Raw genomic sequence first — 19734 nt, 5'->3', positions numbered from 1 at the left:
CCTGATACGTGACACTTAAGAGGTTCTCTTGGTGATTTGTTCTATGTGGGACCTTTCCAGCGTCTTAGGTCGAGTACTATATATAGCCGCAGTCTTTTCAAGGCGGCACAGCGGGTACACTACTAATTGAAATAAAAGGTTCTTATGTTAATCACGATCACAATGCAAAATAGCTTGAAATCACAAGCGAACTGACTATATTAACTCTCGCCAACTCGAGGAGAAACAATTAGAATTCCTACGCCTGGAAGCTGGTGATCCAAGAAAACCCGGCAACATTGCTGCGGCTAAGAAATATGTCGATAAAAAATAACCTCCGAAATAAATACCTACTTTCACCGATGGAAGACGAAACCAATGGAAACACTAACGTCGGTGAAGACCGAAAGAAAGCTCCTTTCGTGAGCAAAGAGAGACTAAATTTGGAAATGAGCGAACTTGGAAAGCCAGTTATCTCTCGAGCCACCGGTTTGTTCGAAGCTGTGCGCGATGGTATAGTTAACGTTGTCAGTGAACAGCTCAGCCGAAAGGGAAATGCCAAAACTATTGATAAATTAGATCAGTCGGGACTTGCGATGCTCCATCATGCAGCACGTTATGATCGAGTTCACGTCGCTAAATCGTTGCTGGAGCACCACGCACGTATCGATGTTCTAACCAGAGAAGAAAACCTTACACCGCTTCACATCGCTGCAAGGTAAGTTTCCTTTTCATTTGCAAGAGTATTTGATGAATAATTTTATGAGTCTTGCAAACTGTTCAGAATTATTCATTTCTGTAATTTGAGAAAGTAAGCACTGCTGGGTTTTTTTTTGTAATTTCAAATGAGGTCACGCATTTTATAGAAAGTAGATGTGGATTTGCGATTCTTATCAGCATCGAAAGCATACAAGTTAAATCGCAAAATGTACTAAGCATATTACTTTATTCCCAATGTCTATCTTTTATCCAAGAAAGCTCACATTTATAATGCACGCAAGAAACAATAAGAAGACCCGAAATTTATGAAAACAAATTAGTTTTCACTTGAGGTATTGTTGACACGTTTTCGACACTACGTGAAGTGTATGTGCAGCGTTCCAACTTCCTTAGATGCATCCTTGACGACAACATTTCGCCGTCAAATACTGGTTGCTGAAAGCAATAAATATAGACGAAATTTGCGGCGATCACAAAAGAATTACTTTAATTTGATGCGTTTTAAGTTGATGAACAGATTAAACCGGGGAACAAATACAACGATGGCTATAAAAAAAATGCTCATTTGTATTATCAACGATCATTAATAGTATTTAAGAAGGTAGATACTAGAGAACATGAATTCCTGCGTTAAAAAAAAAAAAACAAAGCAAAAAAACATTGAGACAGTCAAACAAAGCGAAGCACTGGAGCGGAGAAGTTCACAGAGGGAAAAGAATTCCATTTACATCCAGAGTGGAAATATTGCCAAAATCTGTTTGCACATTCGTTTTAAGGAACACTTGTAGTCGTTTGAACTACAAGTGGAAAATTTCAAGACGATTTCAGATTTTGATTTGATTGTTTTTAGTACGATGCTATGCTTGGGGCCTTCAGATGAGACACTTACCTCGTCTGCATTCCAGGCTATTGATCTAATTTTGGTATTTCGACACTTGAAAGTTTGTAATAAATTTACCCTCTGGACGTAACGGTATTAACAGTTGTACAACTTGTTTGGTCTACTTGTTCACAGCGTTCGACCCAGTTACTGTATATTCGGGCTCAGGCGAAATTTATGAACAATTCGGTTCTGCGTCTTAGATAACTTAGGTCCCAACGACGTAATTAGTATCTCCTACGGGATTAGAATCTTCGTATGTTATAGTGACAGTTCCTTCTGGGGGGCTACTTATATTACAACCCTGTCAACAAAAATTGTCATCTCTCTTGCACAGATTCAATTGCACGGCAACCGTTCAGTTGTTGATTGAAAAAGGTGCCGACCCCGCTTTAGCATCAAAAAATGGTAACACGGCGTTACACTTCGCAGCACGCCGGGGGAATGATCAGGTGGCAAAGCTTTTGTTACGTCATGCCAAAGTTGACGTCAATTCGAAGGACTCCTCTCATATGACTCCACTACACTTGGCCTGTGTTAGTGGAAACATGGCCATTTCAAAGATGCTTCTTGAAGAGGGGGCAGATATACGGGCTAAATCGACGGAGCTAATGACCCCTCTTCATACCGCAGTGTACAATGGCAACTCCGCAATAGCTTCTCTTATTTTGCAAACTGGTGAGTAGAAAACAGCAACGGCTTTGCGACGGATAGACTGATACGAGGAGTCTGCGTTCCTTAGGCTGTATTTACTGACACACATACTCGATAAATATTCCATTTAGTTTTTCAAGTCTTCAGCGTCTTAAAACACCTTGTGGGTGACAAGCAAATTTTTTTTTTCCAAGAAGTAAACTAGCATAGCAAGATCGTTCACTCAATTTACAATTTACAGCAATTGGTGAACAAAACCCACACGCACACACGAAATTAACTCGACTCGACATCTCGCTAAAAAGGCCATTTCACAAAAATTCCTCCGGTGCTTATTTCATCTTCCATTGTAATAAACCATTCCATGGTTTGATCAGAAAGCTACACTCTCATCCCAGAATCAAATCCAATTTTTTTTTACTGCAAGCGATAAAGCTGCAGACCTAAAGAGGATATTTACGATTTGAAATTGAGCAAACAGATGACAATAAACGATATGCGATTAACTTCCTCTTTTAAGTATGCGAATCATTCTCATTGAAACGTATTTCTTTCAGCCACTGAGAGGAGACAAAATATCACTGAGCTTGTGGAAGACCGAGATATAAATAATAACACAGTCTTACATCTAGCAGCTGGAGCAAATGATCTCAAAACAGGGATGGTGTGTCTGCAAAATGGGGCAGACATAAACGCACTCAAATCGAATAATGAGACATCTTTGTACGTGGCAACAGTGAAAGGAAACTTGCAGATGGTAAAATTATTGTTACAGAAAGGAGCTGATGTAAATATTAAAAATGCTGACTCCAAAACTGTTCTTCACAGGTAAACAGATAATTTATCTTGACTGAGTCTTTGGAGTATCCCATGAAATGTTTATCTCAAGCCGTCTTACATGAAATTGACATCTCGAAAGTGTTAATCTTTGGAGGTTGCTGAACCGCAATTTAATTATGAGCACAATGAACTGTCCAATGTGCTTTTTTCTCATCTCTTCTTGTTTGTTACGCTTGTATATCCATGCCATTTCCACGCGTAATTTGCGATGACGACTCGATCACCTAATCTTCCTAATCATAAAAGTAGCCTGTTATCTGGTTTTATGAGACTTTTCTGCCGGATGGGAAAGTTTGTCGTCTAGCTTTGCAAGACCTTCAACTGCACCTAAATTAAGTAACTTCAAAAATTGTAAATTCTACAATTTCCATTCCTTGTTTCGATTTCATTTCACGTCCATATTAGTAACTGAAAAGATTTAGGGTCAAGTGATTGTTCAATGCAAAATTGCTTTCAATAGGAAGAATATTTGTGTCCAATTACTTTTTAGGGCGGCTGTGTTCAACCGTGATGACATTATTTCCTTTCTTCTCGATAACGGAGTAGGTTTTGACACACGTGATGCACAAAGCAATACGCCTTTCCTAGATGCAGTAGCGGCTGGTCAGACAAGGTGTGCTCGAGTGCTTCTCCAAAGGGGAGCTGACGTCAAAGCATCTGACATCTTCATGAAGAACTGTATTCACCTGGCAGTGGAGAACGAAAATTTGGAAACACTTCAAATGCTCCTGGAGGAAAATTCTGTTTTATCCAACCTTTACAGGCCAGATGTGAACGAGAGAGTTCCGTTGCATTATGCAGCTACGGTTAAAGACATCAGGGTATGTATGGCAATTGTTATCCAGTTATTCTTTTAATTATCAATCGTGGGCTACTTTTTGAGAGGCCAAATTAGAAAAAAGAGACACGTGAAAGCAAGTCTGCAAGAAACTCATTGTAGTCCTTCCGGCTTACCATGTCAGTGGGACAAACGGGAATAAATTTAAATCAGAGAGAAAAATTAAGTCTTAAAACTGCGATGAAACTGCACTCACTTTTCTTCAAACCAGATAATGGGTGCACTTTTGGACAAACAAACAAGGTTCACTTTCCACGATGAAACGCAGCAAACTCCCCTCCACCTTGCTGCTCAGTATGGAATGTATGAACAGGTGGAAGCACTGGCTCGTCGAATAGCCTCTGGACTGAATGACCGGGACGAAAAAGGAAGAACCCCACTTCATTATGCAGTCATGAGTGGTCACAGGTAAAAAAAAAAAAAAAAAAAGAAGAAGTAAAAACATGCCCGATTGTTGGGAAGCGATGTGGCTAGAGTTAGAGCACAATATCTTGATATGGAATTCTCACCTGTTTCTATACAATATCGACCATTTAATCTGTCATTCCAAACAGTTAATCAACTTATCCACTTTCTTTTGGACTCTTTCTTGTTTCATGGAGACAAAATTATTTGTGGAGAAAAACCACTTCATAAAAAAAAAAGTTGTTGGATTCTTACTTACACATTTCACCTTGTAACTCCATGCTATATCTGGAATGTATTTGACGAATAGCCTTTGTCTTATTTTAATGCAGGAAAGTTTGTCACACTTTGTTGAAACTTGGAGCGGACGTTAGCACTAAAGACAACAACTCCTGGACACCATTGATGTGGGCGTCAAGCCTGGGCTGGGCAAAATCATGTCAAGAATTGCTCGATATGCAAGCATCTCCGGATGACGTCAACAGTGAGGGTGACACTGCATTGCATATTGCTTGTAAACAAGGTCACATCGGCATTGTAAACTTGCTGATGGAAAATGGGGCAAGTTTAACTGTTTGCAACACCCAGGGGCTCACGTGTTTAGAAGTTGCAGTTCGAACAGGGAACAGCGATGTAGCCATGGCTATGGTAAAAAACTCAAGGTATGCTCTTTCCATTTGCACTTACAATTATAACCTATTGCTCTTCTCTAGGTATAAACCTTTGAGATTTCTTTAAGTATAAGTTATGCTTATCTAATCGTCTAAGTGGGAAGTTTAGAGAGTATTAATGATCTAGCAGTCGTGAGGGAGTCTTGGTGTTCACACACTCAAGTGAATTTCTTATGCGAAAGCGGTCACCGTGTAGAACTTAAAGGCAGAATTTTGGAGCATCAACATCGACTTTTTTGATAATTGATATCGATACAAATAGTTCTTTTCCACCAAGGAACAATCCTGTTTAATTTCACTTCTATGTTGGGTAATTTTCCCATCTGACAACTGAGAAATAAACTTTGTGCATTTTATTTTAATCAATTTACAAGCGAAGCTAGAGAAGAACTGACTAGACTTGCATAAATTTGCGACTTTCGCAGATGGTCAGAAATAATGGAGCATAAGGACATGCAGGGCCATACACCAATGAGGCTGCTGATAGAGCACTTCCCAGACAGTGCAGAGCTGCTGATGGACAAATGTATCAAGCGATCGGAAATGACAAACACAAACGATCCCCAGTTCTCTGTTACCTACGACTTTCGCCTCCTTGACCCAGGTCCGGATGATCCGGCTTTTGTGCACGGGAGGCGTTTTTTCGGACCCATCACCATGGTGAAACATGAACAAAAGAAACTGCTTCTTCACCCACTGACACAGGCGCTCTTGAATCAAAAGTGGTCAAAATTTGGTCGATTTATATACTACTTAAACTTTTTTTCATACTTGATCTTTGTTGGTCTCTACTCGGCTTTCATCATCAACGTAAGGGAATTGCAGACGTTTTCGGACGTCGAAGTTTGCGATGAAGATGAGGAATTTAGTGGAGATCCTTTGTATTGTGAACCGGCGTCGGATATTTATGACACAGTGACGGATTTCAGCGTAGGATTCTCATATGTAGTATTTGGTATTGCAGTTTTCCATCTTGTAAAAGAGATTTTACAGATTCTGATACAGAGATTTAGGTACTTCACGGATTTAAGCAATCTACTGGAATGGGCGCTGTACGGGACTACCTTCGCTTTCCTGTTGCCATATGTCTTGCCCGATAAAGTCATTGATGATTGGTTCAGGGAAATGACAGATCCTTTCCTTATTTGGCAAGTTGGCGTCACCTCAATATTCCTCTGTTACGCAAACTTGGTTTTGTTTCTCCGTCGGTTTCGTATGTTTGGAATTTACGTCACCATGTTTGTGGAGGTCACAAAGACAGTTTTTAAAGTCCTACTGGTCTTCCTCATCTTTATCTTTGGTTTTACAATTGTTTTCTACGTCCTCTTCAAAGAGCTGGTAAGATAATGCAACACAAACTGATGACATTTTGATTGAGTAATAAAAAGCCAAAGTCAGAGAAATCAAAGAAAGCGAAAAAAAAAACCGCAAAGGGACGAATAGAACTTAAAATTCACACAGGCAAAACTAAGAGCCTGTAGGACGAAAATGTGCTAGTTATCAAGAGATAAATGGCTCTCGCTTTGTATCCGATTGTCTGGGAGTTGCTTGAAGTTATTACCTCACTCACTCACCGATTGATTCACTCACTCATCCACTAATTCACTCACTGATTTGTTCATTGATTGATTGATTGATTGACTGATTGATTAACTGACTGATTTATTCATTCAATCATCATCCTTCACTCACCCATTTTAAACACTTGAAGCCTTTCAATCGTTCATTCCTCTGTCATTCATTCAGTCACTTAGTCACTCATAATCCCGCGCTTTCGTTATTCAATTTATCTATTTAACGAAGTATTTCATTTTCGTCTTTCTTTTCACATTATCTCTCTATCCATTTATGTATTTATTTATTCATTCATCTAATATATACTCATTTTCTTGCCACAGGATTCTTTTAAAAATCCAGGTATCGCCTTCATAAAGGTGATAGTGATGATGATTGGAGAGCTTGAATTCGATGACACCTTCGTTGAGACTATTGGGAAAAATACCACGACTGGGGCACGAAAGAATCCCTTTCCTGAAACTTCCTTTATATTCCTTACTTTATTTCTGTTTCTGATGGGCATCGTTTTGATGAACCTGTTGGTACGTCTTACTTTCTATTAATGTCAGTTTTGAAAATCATTTTATTTTTTCCATTTTTTTTTTTTTACTTCAGTTTCCTTTGACAATTTCTAAGTAAAATGAAAATTAAAGCGATAAAATCAATGAGCGCTTGTTTGAATCAATGAGCATAGATATCTATAAAGCAACCCGCAAAATTAAAGGCCTTAAACTAAGACTCGAAAGAACTTTATATTAACTAAATGTGATGTTTCGAAAGTCTTTAAATCACTAGAATCAGAAAAGAGCTGTTAAAGTTTTATTCGTTAGAACAATCCATTACTCGAGCTTCAGTGGCGCAGAGGCGTGAGTGGCCCAGTGGTCAGAGCGCTGGACTCTGGGTCGGACGGCCCAGGTTCGAGTCCTGGATGGGGCACTACGTTGTGGCCTTAAGCAAGTCGCTTCACTCACCTTGCTTCGTCTTCTCGGATGAGACGTTAAGCCGGAGGTCCCGTCTCCTGCAGGGTTTGGGGTAGGAGACGTTAATTTCCCACGCACGAGATTACTGTGTGATGGATGTCCTCCCCTGGGTTGGGTTGGGTGGATAGAAATACACGTACACGTTTAAACGAGTACTTCTGTACTCCTGGGTGTCACGTGTTTAAATAAAGGATTGATTGATTGATTGATTGATTGATTGAGTACAAAGTACAGTGAGACTTTCATAGCCTTTACACTTTACCCTTTTACAATTCATAAAAGTGAAGAAAATAAATTGGCGATGATGGGTATCTATTTTACCGTCAACCCGTGTACTTATCTAGCTCCTAAGTAAGACATCCTCGTGGATTTTTCCCCTGCACTTCTACCACAGTGGTCGATTCATTTTTAGCTTCCGGGCTGAAGATGGAAAAAGTCCAACTCTTCCTTGCGTTTTGCTGCTATAAATTTATGCATGCGATTAAAATTCGTGGATTTTTGTGATATATGTGTATTTTTTCGTTCAGGTTGGTCTTGCTGTGGGAGATATTGATACCATTCAACAGAGTGCCACTCTAAAAAGATTGGCCATGCAAGTTGAGTTTGTAGCAGAGATTGAGCAGAGCTATCCACGGTTCGTCACACGGCGACTATACCATCCAACTGTAATTTTGAGACCTAATCGATCCAGTCGCTTGAGAAGGTATGAGCAATCACACGAACAATCTCGTACGCTCCGACAAATAGAAAAAAGGTTAAGATTAATCCTGGAAAATTCATATTTTTCTCATCGAACCCTCGGGAGACATTGACATTAAACTATCCCATAACTACAATATCAGCTCAACTGACTTGAAGCTATGGGTTATGTGTGTGACATTGACAATGACACCTGTTTGACTTCCACCACCAAGTCTAGTATTCTATGCTGGCACTGTGTTCACTCGTTCAAATTAATAGTAAATGACCGAGGGAAGTTTTCTGTATTGATAATTGTGAAGCGTCCCGCGTGTTTTTCTTCTAAGAAATACAAATACCGCAATTTCAGGTTGATGACTCTCCTTGGGTTAACAAGGTATGCAAAACCCACCCGTGGCCCTCCTGATAACGAAGAAGAATCTAAGGCCTCCGAGTATACTGAAGTACGGAAGCAGCTCGACAAAACTAAAAAACGCGTCAAGGCGTTGGTGAATGTGATTGAGGTTCAGAACGCATTATTGCGACGATTGGCCATAAAGATTGATCCCGATGCTGAGATGGAAATAGATGAGATTAGACCCACTCTGGGTGACGAGCGGGTAGCGTTAGGCGAGGATATGTTCGATGGACAGCCGCCAAATGAGACCACCACTGAAACTCCCCATTTTGAGTCACACATAACGGCTTGCTGATACTTTCAGCTGCTCGCTCAAATTTGCACCACTTGACAGGTCTCGTGGGTATGTTCACTTGCAAAATCGGTGCCGTAATTGGATTTGTGCAACTTGAGTAAACATAATATTCAGCAATTTTGACTAATCAAAAACTCTTCCGTTGGCTCACATGTTAAGGTTAATCATCTGCTACTTGCAATGTCGTCTAAAGAAACAATTGAAGTACTGGCTTGGTCAAAGAAAGAAGAGTATCCATGTATTAAAAAGGCTTCAAGAGAACAAGACAGAGACCTAAGAATGAACTGAAAGAATAATTTTTTAGATCTTTATTTTAATTCTTCCCACTGTTATGACCACGTCGAGCTTCATATCCGTCTGACTGGCACAGATGTTTAAACCGCTGCAAATGTTTCCCGCGAAATATTTTCCTAGGATAAAAATACAACAACAAACGCCGCGACAAACCAACTACGAAATATTTTTTTTACAAGTATTTGACAATTACTATTGTATAAAAAAAGCAATTATTTTATAACATCGCACTTGGAAATGGTTCTTCAGCAAAGCACATAGACAAAGCTGCTAATGCTCACCTTGTATTCTCAAACTGGTTGTGAATAATCAGTAAGTCGAAATTACCCCTTTTATGTTTATTCGCACGGTTGACTTACAGTTTAGCTTTCATTGATAAATACAAATTTTGTACTTTGATAATCTACTAAACAGGGATGATGTACGATGTTAACAAAAGTCAGTGTCATCGTAAAACAAAGCTTTATTTTTATTAAATTGGCTTTTCTCCGTTGTCAAAAAGGAAAATGTCCCTGTGATATCTATTTTTTTAGAGTAAAAGTGCTAAATAGAGTGATTTGAAGGTGGGCGATTATTACCAAGCCTATGTTTTAAACCTTTTATACTACACAGGTAGCTAGTGCTTTTTGCGCGCGCTGATTGGTTAATTCGGAAGTAAATAGCAAGTACTTTTCGCCTCCGAGCAGCCGAAGAAATATAATAGTGCGTCAAGAGTTTCAATTCCGACCGAATTTCGGTATATTGAACGACATAAACTATTTTTAGGTATTTGTGTGATATATACTAAAAAAAATTAAAACCTGAGTGTCGGTAAAAGTGGTGAATATCCACAATTTTTTACCTCCACTCTGGTAATAATTGTTAATTTTATCAGTGCTGGGATGAAGCATGTTTGCAGTGAGTTATTTTTCCTTTTTTGTAAAAATTATCTCTTTGTTAAATCGTTTTGTAGAAAAAGAAGGGCTACGGCTAATTTAAATAAAAGCGATTAATTCCCCTGGTTCTGTCTACTTGTTTGTTAGTTGGTTGGTTTGTTTAATTGTTTTTATGACTGTTTCCTGTCGCCCGGCTGTTGCTACGTAATTGAAAATGGATTTCCCAGCATTCTTTGCTTGACCATTGTTTGATATTCAATAGATTACTTTTTGAACGAGATTCGTCTCGTCTCCGAGTCATAATAGAGCAACCACAGCAACGGCGTCTTAGAGCAATGATCTTTATGTCAGGAATTAAAGTAAATGCGGCATATCCATGAGTTTAGAGTAAAACAAAACAAGTAAATCTGAGTGGATTCACCAAAACATACCCCCCCCCCCCCCCCCCCCCCCACACACACACACACACACACAACAGCCGCAAGGCATGGGCATTACTATCAATATGGGGGACGGTCCAAAACAACAATAGGCTGAAAAGACCTCTCCAAAGATGTCCACTTTTTACTCCTTGACTGATGAGTCAAAAGCCTTCCCTTCCCACCCCTAAGCTTTTGATATAGATCCACTTGCAATCCACGCTCAAATGGGCCATTGGCTAGGCTGCATGTAGGTACTAGCTTTGCGTTTTAATAAGAGAAATAGAGATCTGCCACTATCCATCTCCACATCGTTGAATAATTGTTAATCATCGGGTATTGTGGGGCTAAAATGTATTATAGTTCGCTCTCAAGCGCGCATGATTATTCAACCTGTTTGCCCTCATTTTGTCTTTCAGTTTTTACTTTGCCAATGCCCTCATAAGTGATAATTATAGCAATATAGTTTAAAAATAGTACTAGTTCAATAACAGTATATATTCGCTTTGTCAAAGGGCTAACGCTAGAAACGTTAGTTTTGAAGCTCTTTACAGTGGCCAATTTACATCACCAACTCAGTTGATAAAACCAAAATTATCTTGTTATACTCCCTCTCAGACGCAGCACAACAGTTTTCTTTAGAAACTTACCCCTTCATGTTATTATGGCCCGACTCTGAGGGGGGCCAAAACATATTTATGCAGGCTAAAACAAACTATATTATCATATGAAACGAAAACGTCACTGCCAGTATAAAAATTTGAGGCACGCGGTATTTAGCATGAGAACTCTACGCTGACATTGATGCAGATTAAGTTCATTATTATTTGTAACAACTTTATAGAGGAAGGAAAACACTTCAAAGAGATTACAACAACGAAGAATTTAATCTCCACGCTGAGGTGCACCTCTTACAACTAAAAAAACAGAACAATTGTAAAATATAAAATTGAATCTGTAGGGAACAAATGTAGGCTAAGAATGAAATCATTTAATTGAAACAAAGTAATTAATCTGGTGGTCATATTAACGTGTAGTGTCGTAGGCGGAGTGACGTTCGTATTGTATTGTAATAAATTGTGTCATCTCATGCTAATTTCAGGTTTGTTGAAATAAGTTCCAGTTCATTTCTCTTTAAATATTACTATGCCGGAAACGTAAAATGTTGTAATTCAGTGCAATCTTAAAGATAGACCTTTCCATTGGGTATGGTGAGGCTGTACGATGAATTCCACGACGACGTTCGAGTACACCGACTCGCCTTTCTTGGGTCGACATAACACAGCAGTCAGCAAAGCGGACTTACTTGAAGGCGACTTCGAACTCACGCAGTTCAAGTTAGCGGCCCCATCAGATCGCACGCAAGAAATCCGCGAAATCATCCAAGACGGGAAAGTAGCCGAATTGAAAGATTATCTGTCGGAGAATAAGAACGTTAAGCTGATAAACGATTTGGATGACCATGGTTTCTCTCTGCTTCATCTATCAGCGCGATGGAATCGAGTCGAGATGACACGAATATTAATCGATCATGGAGCTGAAGTCGACATTCGTTTAAAAAATTCATCAACACCCTTACATGTTGCCGCGAGGTAAGAAAAAGCATTGTGATTGATTTGAAGAACAGGTGATATTATTGATTCGAATTGTTTGAACAGTTTGAATTGCAATTCATGTAGATTTGATCTTAGTTATTATTAGAGATCACCTTTCACGGTTGAACTTTTGATTCATTTTCATAACAGTGACAAAACCTATCAGTCCCGAAGCAGATTTTTTAGAAGTAGAAAGGGATCCGTCTTCGGAAAGTATCTGAGGATAAATCTTTTTTCCATTAGTAGAGCTCATTCGTGACTCAGAGCGATATCTACAATGATTATCTAAAAGAACCCAGGCATGAATGAAAACAGAATGGTTCTCTTAACAACATTCTTTTATTATGTTGATTTTTCATCCTAAAAACCGTTTATTAAAACATGTTCCGTAGTAATTAAGTACTATAAAGGGTGAGAGTGCCATCCACAGTCTAATTTACTTCTCATTACTATTCAAAGCCAAGTTAACTTGTCAGCGAACGCAGAGTACTCCCAACATTTTCCTGTATGCCTTACATAGATTGAGGGTCACGTCACCTAAATTAAGAATAACATACACTCAATTAATGAATCATTCACAATTTTTTTTTAATGAGCCAAAAACAAAAGAAAAATAAATGAAATTAATAAAAATCTGAGTTCTCCAGAATGATTCGAATCGTTGGGTCACTTCCGATTTCTTCAGATCGGAATCTAACAAAAAAAAATATGGATCAGAAATCGCATGATCATAACTTCATTTCATTACACTGATGTTTTTAGACGTTCTCATAATACGAGCCATAGATAAGTGCAATTTTAGAACCTTACAAAACTTAATAAGTAACCACGTGAAAACAATTTTTGCATGGCTACCTATCCTCCAAATTCCACTCGTGCTTCAGTGAAGCGACGTAAACGTAGGAAGTGTCCTTCAATATAGCTCATACTGGTTTCTCCTTCATAAATGGCCATTTGTAGGTTTAACTGCCCTGAAGTTGCTGAAGTTCTCCTCAGTTCCGGCGCCCGCCCATCACTAGTTGACTCTTTGAACAACAACGCCCTGCATCACGCAGTGCGAAGACGCAATAAAGAAATGGTGTACATGCTAGTGCGAGACACAGATATCGACGTAAACGCCAAGACACAGGTTGGGCTGACTGCCTTGCATCTAGTCTGCATCAACGGTGATAAAGAAATTTGCCAAACCTTGCTGCGTCACGGGGCGGACATTACAGCGAAGACCGCTGAACTTAGCACCCCATTGCAGGTTGCTATATTCAGTTGTAACACAAGTCTTGCGGAGATGCTGATTAAACAAGGTTGGCTTGGAACCCTTTTTTCGTTATGTAGCAATTTTAGACTGCGTGTAGATAGAAGCCTAAAGTAAAGTTTCCAGTTTGATGCTCTGTAACACCGTTTTGTGAGAAGTCATATTAAGCAAAGCTTTTCCCACGAGCAAGCTACAGGAAATCATTTTGAAGAAGTCTGTTCACAGACCTTTTGAATGAATTTTTCTTTGATAATCGTCTTGAGTGCAAGCGAGATAAGAGCCGTAGGGGATTTATACAATCTCTCAAAGGCATTTCCCTTCTAATAATGGAAAGGCGGAAGAGCCGTGAGGACGAAGTCTATCACGTTTTCCATCCCCTTTAAATCAGAGATTATCTCAGACCACTATACACACACAAGGATCCACAAGGATCACATTCACCTTATTATGGCATTTTTGTCCTTTTTAGCTTCATCGCAACTCCTTGATGTTAAAGAATTTCTCAATGAGCCTGATGTGGACCAGGATTGCGCTTTGCATTTGGCGGCGGAAAGTAGAAACGTGAAGTCGGTGGAACTGTGTTTAAAATACGGCGCTAACGTCAACGCTCAGAGAAGTAGCTTGATGACACCCCTTCATATTGCATCAATGAGAGGTGACCTAGAAATAGTGAAAATTCTGTGTGGAAAAGGAGCTGACATACACATAAAAGACAACGAGAAGAAAACTTCATTACATAGGTAGGATACTCGAGTGACGCACCGCGTCCTACCAAAACTTTCGTCAAGCTTGGTATTGATTACGTCGTCCTCAAACAGCATATTCTCTTCATCTCAAGAAAAAAAAAATTGATCTGTAAAAGGTGGTACTCGACACGCGCAATCGTTTATCTAACTGAGACCAATTGTAATAACGTGTTGAAATTTCCTTTGCCTTCCCGTGTGATTATGTTCTCCTTTTTTCAACTGCTTTACTTCTTTACCTCCATAACCCATGCGTATTCATAAGACTTTCATTACTTAGGCTAAAAATCAAAAAGTGGAATGCTCTTTTCTTACGCATGTGTATCCCTTTATCGTAACACAGGGCAGCCTATGAGAATCGTGCCGAGGTTATCAAGTTCCTCATCAGTTTGGGCGCCCCACTTGACAGTAAAGCCAACGACAATCGCACGCCTTTCCTAGAGGCAGTGGTTGCTGGCAGTGTGGAAAGCGCTCGGCTCCTCCTCGATTCTGGTGCAGACGCGTTCGCTAGCACGTCAGAAATGAAGAACTGCCTACATCTGGCGGTCGACAATGGCCATCTGGAAATGGTACAACTTCTTCTGGAGAATAAGAAAGCTAAAGAAAATCTATACAAGTCAGACACATTTGAACGAGTTCCTCTTCACAATGCAGCTATTTATCCTGATATTAAGGTATTCTGGTTCGGTTAAAGTCCATTAACTAACAATAAAAGCTGTTTACAAGATCCTTAAGAGACTCGCAAGTTTGAGAAAGGCAGTGAGCATGATTTCCTGTTCTGCTTATTTTCGGCGCTAATTTGTCCACCCATCCTGGTTCCAGAGATCTCATTACATCTCAGTTCAACCAAAGTGGATGAACTTAAGTCATCGAAAAGTTTACCATGAGAGAGGGCAAGTTTTCATCAAAAATTGCCCACCCTTTTCCACCCTTCTCGCTTCGTGATCTAAATATGCTATAACTAAAAAGAAAATAAATATTGACTTTACTTTTTAGGTACGGTTCACATCAAATTAACAGCCTAAGTAAAATATACGATATAACTGCTTCTTTACTCAATTGCATTTTAGACCATCATTGAGAAAATGTTTATTACGTTTTCAGATTCTGGAACTCCTATTAACTAAGTATTCCCGAGCGTGTTTTCAAGACCAACTTCAGCAGACACCACTTCATCTTGCTGCTCAAAGCGGCCGATTCGCACATATCGAGGCCTTGGGTAGAGCCATGGCCGGCATCAATGAAAGAGATGATGATGGAATGACACCCATTCACTTAGCGGCAATGAAAGGAAACAGGTAAAAACGACCCTGAACAATCGTCTTTGCAATGGCTTAATTCAAGAAGACAAGAAGAACTACAGCGAAAGTAAGGTTAAGGATATTCGTTTAGAGTGATGATGACCATTATATCGGTCTGGAGGTAAACAGTCTAGTAGCTTATTTTTTGTCTTGGTTATTTAGAGATGATGGGCCACTCTTTTCTTATTATTCATGGCCAGTAAATGTTTTCCTCGCTTGCCAGCAAACTGGTGGGGAAGGTCAATAATTCTACCAAATGACTACGTGAAGATGATTAGTTTTAATATGGAAACGCGATCGAGTTCTTTCTAATTTGTATAAAAGCTACTCGTACAAGCATTCACGTAACGTTTTATGGCTGAATTTTCGGACCATGGTTTGGGAGTTGCTTGTGGAATGAGAAGTTGATACTTGTGGCCTTGTAGGTTCCGCGCATTTGGTATGGACTTTGATGTTTTTGTTTCTCCTGTTAAAACAGGAAGGCCTGTCAGGTACTTTTTCGCCTCGGTGCTGATGTCAACGCGAGGGACAACGATCGCTGGTCACCTTTGATGTGGGCAGCGAGATCAGGATGCGAAAAAACCTCCCAGGAGCTCATAAAAAAGAAAGCTGTTCTTGATCACTTCAACAATTCGGGAAACACTCCTTTGCACATTGCATCATCGTATGGCAATGTCAGAGTGATGGAACTGCTGTTAAGTTCTGGTGCCAAGGTGTGCGTGCAAAATAATCTGGGGCAGACATGTCTAGATGTGGCAGTGCGTTCTGGTGCAGGTGATGTGGCTCTAATGATGGCTCAGCACCGAAGGTTGGTAGTAACATCCGCAGGCAATCACCTTTCGTAAGATACTGAACAACCCTGCTAAGGGAATCCTTCCCCAACGTGCAACGAATATGCCTTATCACAAGGAACATGATCATGGTGGCAGGCGTAGTGACTACAATAAAGAAAAAAAGATGGAAACGTTTTTCTAACTCTCTCCATTACTATTTTTCACCAGATGGCGAGAAATTCTGGATTGTCGCAGCCCAAACCACAACTCACCCATGAAAATATTGATAGAACATTTCCCTGAGGCTGCCAGTCTTGTCATGGATCATTGTATCAAACGCTCGTCTCACATTCGAACAGATCCGAACTACACAGAGTCTTACGATTTCCATCTTCTCGACCCGGGTCCTGATGACGAGGCAGACCTAAATGGAAACCGTTTCTTCGGTCCCAAGACGATGGTAAAATTTAACCGTGAAGATCTTCTTCTACATCCCCTAACGCAGAAACTATTAGATGTAAAATGGGCTTCATTCGGAAGATATATATACTACTTCAATCTCATAGCCTATTTGGTATTCCTGATAACGTATACCATATTCATTGTCACGGAAAGAGAAGCTCAAGATTTCAATCCACGTAAAAGCGAGAATGGAACTGAGAAAGTAAAAGCGTCAGAGATTTTTACCAGGGCAACTGCTTTTAATGGGGCGGTGTTGTTCGTCGCTTTTATATTTGCAGCTGTCCACATTGCCAAAGAAATTTTTCAGCTCTTCGTCCAAAGGCGTCGTTACTTCACCGACGCTTCAAACATGACAGAATGGGCTCTGTACTTGTCAACACTCCTTTTCATATTGCCTTACTTATTGAGACCCGAAGAATTAGACGAATCTCTCGGCAGCTTCAAAAATCCACGGAATTTATGGATTGCTGGAATTATCTCCATCTTCCTGTGCTACGTTAATGTGATTTTATTCCTGAGACGATTTCAGCCTTTTGGAATTTACGTTTCTATGTTTTTAGAGGTCTTCAAGACAGTGGCAAGAGTGTTTGTGGTCTTCTTCATATTCATCATTGCATTCGCCATAGTCTTCTTTATCCTCTTTAAAGAGCAGGTACAAGACATAAAGCTTGTTCGAGGTTAAAAAACTGAAAGGGTAAATGCCATGCATTACCTTTCTATAGGTTACAATTCCGCATCAGTAAAGTCAGTGGCTCGAGTTTCAAAACAAGTCACATATAGATAAATGTAGCAAAGCCAAAGCCATAATTCAATGCTTCTAGATTCAAAACCAATCCTATTTTAATTGCATTCCAGGAATCGTTTAGTACGCTTGGGTTGTCCATCGTCAAAGTGTCCGTTATGATGGTGGGGGAGTTTGAGTACGATACTGCGTTCATAAGTAGCATCGACGCCAGTAATGACGAAACAAGAAATCCTCTGAATCCATTTCCAGAGATAGCACTCATCTTCATGTTCGCCTTTCTCTTCCTAATGGCGATTATACTTATGAACCTCCTGGTAAGAAAGTAGTGCTCTGTAATCTCTTAATAGTGCAGGCCATGTTTTAACGCCGTCCAACTTTTCTGAAGACCCTTATTTGCCAAAAATCTTTGACTCTCGAAGCGGAATACACGGTTGTCTATGATCCAGCCGCCTGGATTCCAGACCAATATGTCCAGGTTCGAGTTCTGACCGGATCATGGTGGCTTGCTCTCAGGAAAGACTACGTTAAAGATGTGTTATCCCTCTCAGTCAAGTTATCGAATTGCTGGACTACGATTGAACTACAATTGAAGCTTCTTTATCACTCTTTGTCCTACAGACATTAAAATAAGCGTCTTCTTTAACGACTCAACATGTTTGTCAAGCTTATCCCTTTAACTCCCAGAAGTGACTAACATGTAACTTCTCCCTACAATTTCCACACTACTTTTAGCAACCGGTTAATGAGAAAAGTCATACTTATCCGGTAGAAGTTGCTATCTTGAGCTTTCACCAAATTCTCGCAACTAATTTACAAGGAATTATGTAGCTGCAAGAGGGGAGAATTAACAATCAGATCTTGGGAGTTAAAGGGTTAACCCTTGATTGAGAACTTCTTTCATTTGTCTCTCAGGTTGGTTTAGCGGTGGGTGATATCGAATCTGTGCAAAGGACCGCCACCCTTCAGCGCATGGCAATGCAGGTTTCCTTTGTGGCCGAAGTCGAAAACAAGTACCCAAGATTTATTACGCGTAGAATTTACAAGCCATCATTGGAGATAAAACCAAACGTATATAGAGGCAAATTTAAGTTAGTCATTCGTTATGTTTCATTTTTATCACTTGCACAAAAAATTTCCTCCAGGGTTGTCTAACTGTGTGATCATGACAAAACATTTTCTTTCTTTCTTTCCTTGGTTATCAGGAGATTTCACGCCTGGTTGAAAGGCCAAGGGAGACTTTTCGACGAATCATCATCCTTAACGTCTTCAGCAGCGATGACAGAAACGACCATATCCGACATTCAACAGCAAGTAAGCAAGACAAAGAAACGTGTGAAGACCTTGATACGAACAGTGGAACTTCAAAATCGACTGTTAGCGACCATCGCCAGACAAATGAATCTAAATGTCGAAATGGACGACTTGAATGTTGGACACTGGGTAAAGCCGCAATCGACATATGACGAGAGAAGTGAGGAGGAAAAAGACGACACTGTATATCATTTGGCAAGACTGTAGCCTGTCAAGCGCTTTGCTAGTGATGAATAAATCAGTGCTTCAAAATAATAGTTTTAATGCTCTAATCCACCTGCACGGAATTGACAAATTTCCCGATTCTGAAAGGTGGCAGTTTATTTAGCCTGGTGCAAACAGCGGATGAGAGATAGGTCTGATTTAGAAAGCCTTCCCCCAATCTTGAGACGTAATAAAATAATTACATATTTTCCATTTCAATTTTTTAAACATTCACATCGCACAATTACTTTGGTACTTCACAAAATTTCTTGTTCAGTCGTTTTCGCTGTCATTTAGAACGGTTTCTTTGCGTCAAGATTTTCATCAACAAGTGGAGTTGTCAATTACAAATTATGAACTTAAACCAAAAACGAGAAAAGTTAACACTGACGTTGAGACATCATGAAGAACATTTCACGACTAACCCCAAGGTAAATGACAAACATCAAATTTCTCTTTACATTATCAATGAATCAAACATTAAGGAACATGGGAATAAGGGAAATGATCGCCAGCTTTAGGTGCTCCTAATTGTCAAACAAATTCTCCCTGCCGGTAACATAAGTAATATACAGAGAGCAAGGAGAGAATATGCATATGGAAATAAGGGGGGTAAAATATCAGGAAACACTTAGCGCACTCGAGTTAACTTTTCAAGCTGGCGAAATGAATTCAAATTTTATGTTTATAATAATAATGATGATGATGATATAAAGTTAATGCCTCAGTTAATGCCCCAATAGGAGGTGCATTATGCAATAATTCATTGATAAACTGAGCTGAAGTATTTGTTAATCAAATAATACTCCATCATTACTTAAACATCAGCTTGATGACAAGGTGGT

The 19734-nt window shown here is 39.7% G+C and overlaps 2 protein-coding genes and 1 long non-coding RNA gene across 3 annotated transcripts; 2 read left to right on the top strand and 1 right to left on the bottom strand.

The window, feature by feature from the left end:
- Positions 1 to 150: 150 nt before the first annotated feature.
- Positions 151 to 10209, top strand: LOC149041736 (transient receptor potential cation channel subfamily A member 1-like). Its single transcript, XM_089180980.1, has 9 exons — positions 151 to 697; positions 1917 to 2257; positions 2791 to 3061; positions 3564 to 3894; positions 4123 to 4319; positions 4649 to 4978; positions 5413 to 6325; positions 6886 to 7086; positions 8052 to 10209. The coding sequence occupies exons 1-9, from the start codon at positions 297 to 299 to the stop codon at positions 8334 to 8336; spliced, it is 3270 nt and encodes a 1089-aa protein (XP_089037106.1). The 5' UTR covers positions 151 to 296; the 3' UTR covers positions 8337 to 10209.
- A 1374-nt stretch (positions 10210 to 11583) lies between these two features.
- Positions 11584 to 18937, top strand: LOC113671854 (uncharacterized). Its single transcript, XM_089181208.1, has 10 exons — positions 11584 to 12095; positions 13059 to 13399; positions 13820 to 14090; positions 14437 to 14767; positions 15198 to 15391; positions 15873 to 16202; positions 16396 to 17281; positions 17485 to 17688; positions 18287 to 18462; positions 18577 to 18937. The coding sequence occupies exons 1-10, from the start codon at positions 11728 to 11730 to the stop codon at positions 18890 to 18892; spliced, it is 3417 nt and encodes a 1138-aa protein (XP_089037334.1). The 5' UTR covers positions 11584 to 11727; the 3' UTR covers positions 18893 to 18937.
- LOC149041735 (uncharacterized) lies at positions 12419 to 13092 on the bottom strand. Its single transcript, XR_016179450.1, has 2 exons — positions 12954 to 13092; positions 12419 to 12635 (listed from the first exon to the last, which is right to left on the bottom strand). It is a non-coding gene; the product is annotated as an uncharacterized LOC149041735 (long non-coding RNA).
- Positions 18938 to 19734: the final 797 nt, after the last annotated feature.

Source organism: Pocillopora damicornis, chromosome 8 (genome assembly GCF_964200805.1).
Source record: "Pocillopora damicornis chromosome 8, jaPocDami1.2, whole genome shotgun sequence".
Classification (NCBI taxonomy): domain Eukaryota; kingdom Metazoa; phylum Cnidaria; class Anthozoa; order Scleractinia; family Pocilloporidae; genus Pocillopora; species Pocillopora damicornis.
The sequence above is the reverse complement of the archived record's forward strand: the minus strand, read 5'-3'. Positions and strand labels throughout refer to the sequence as shown.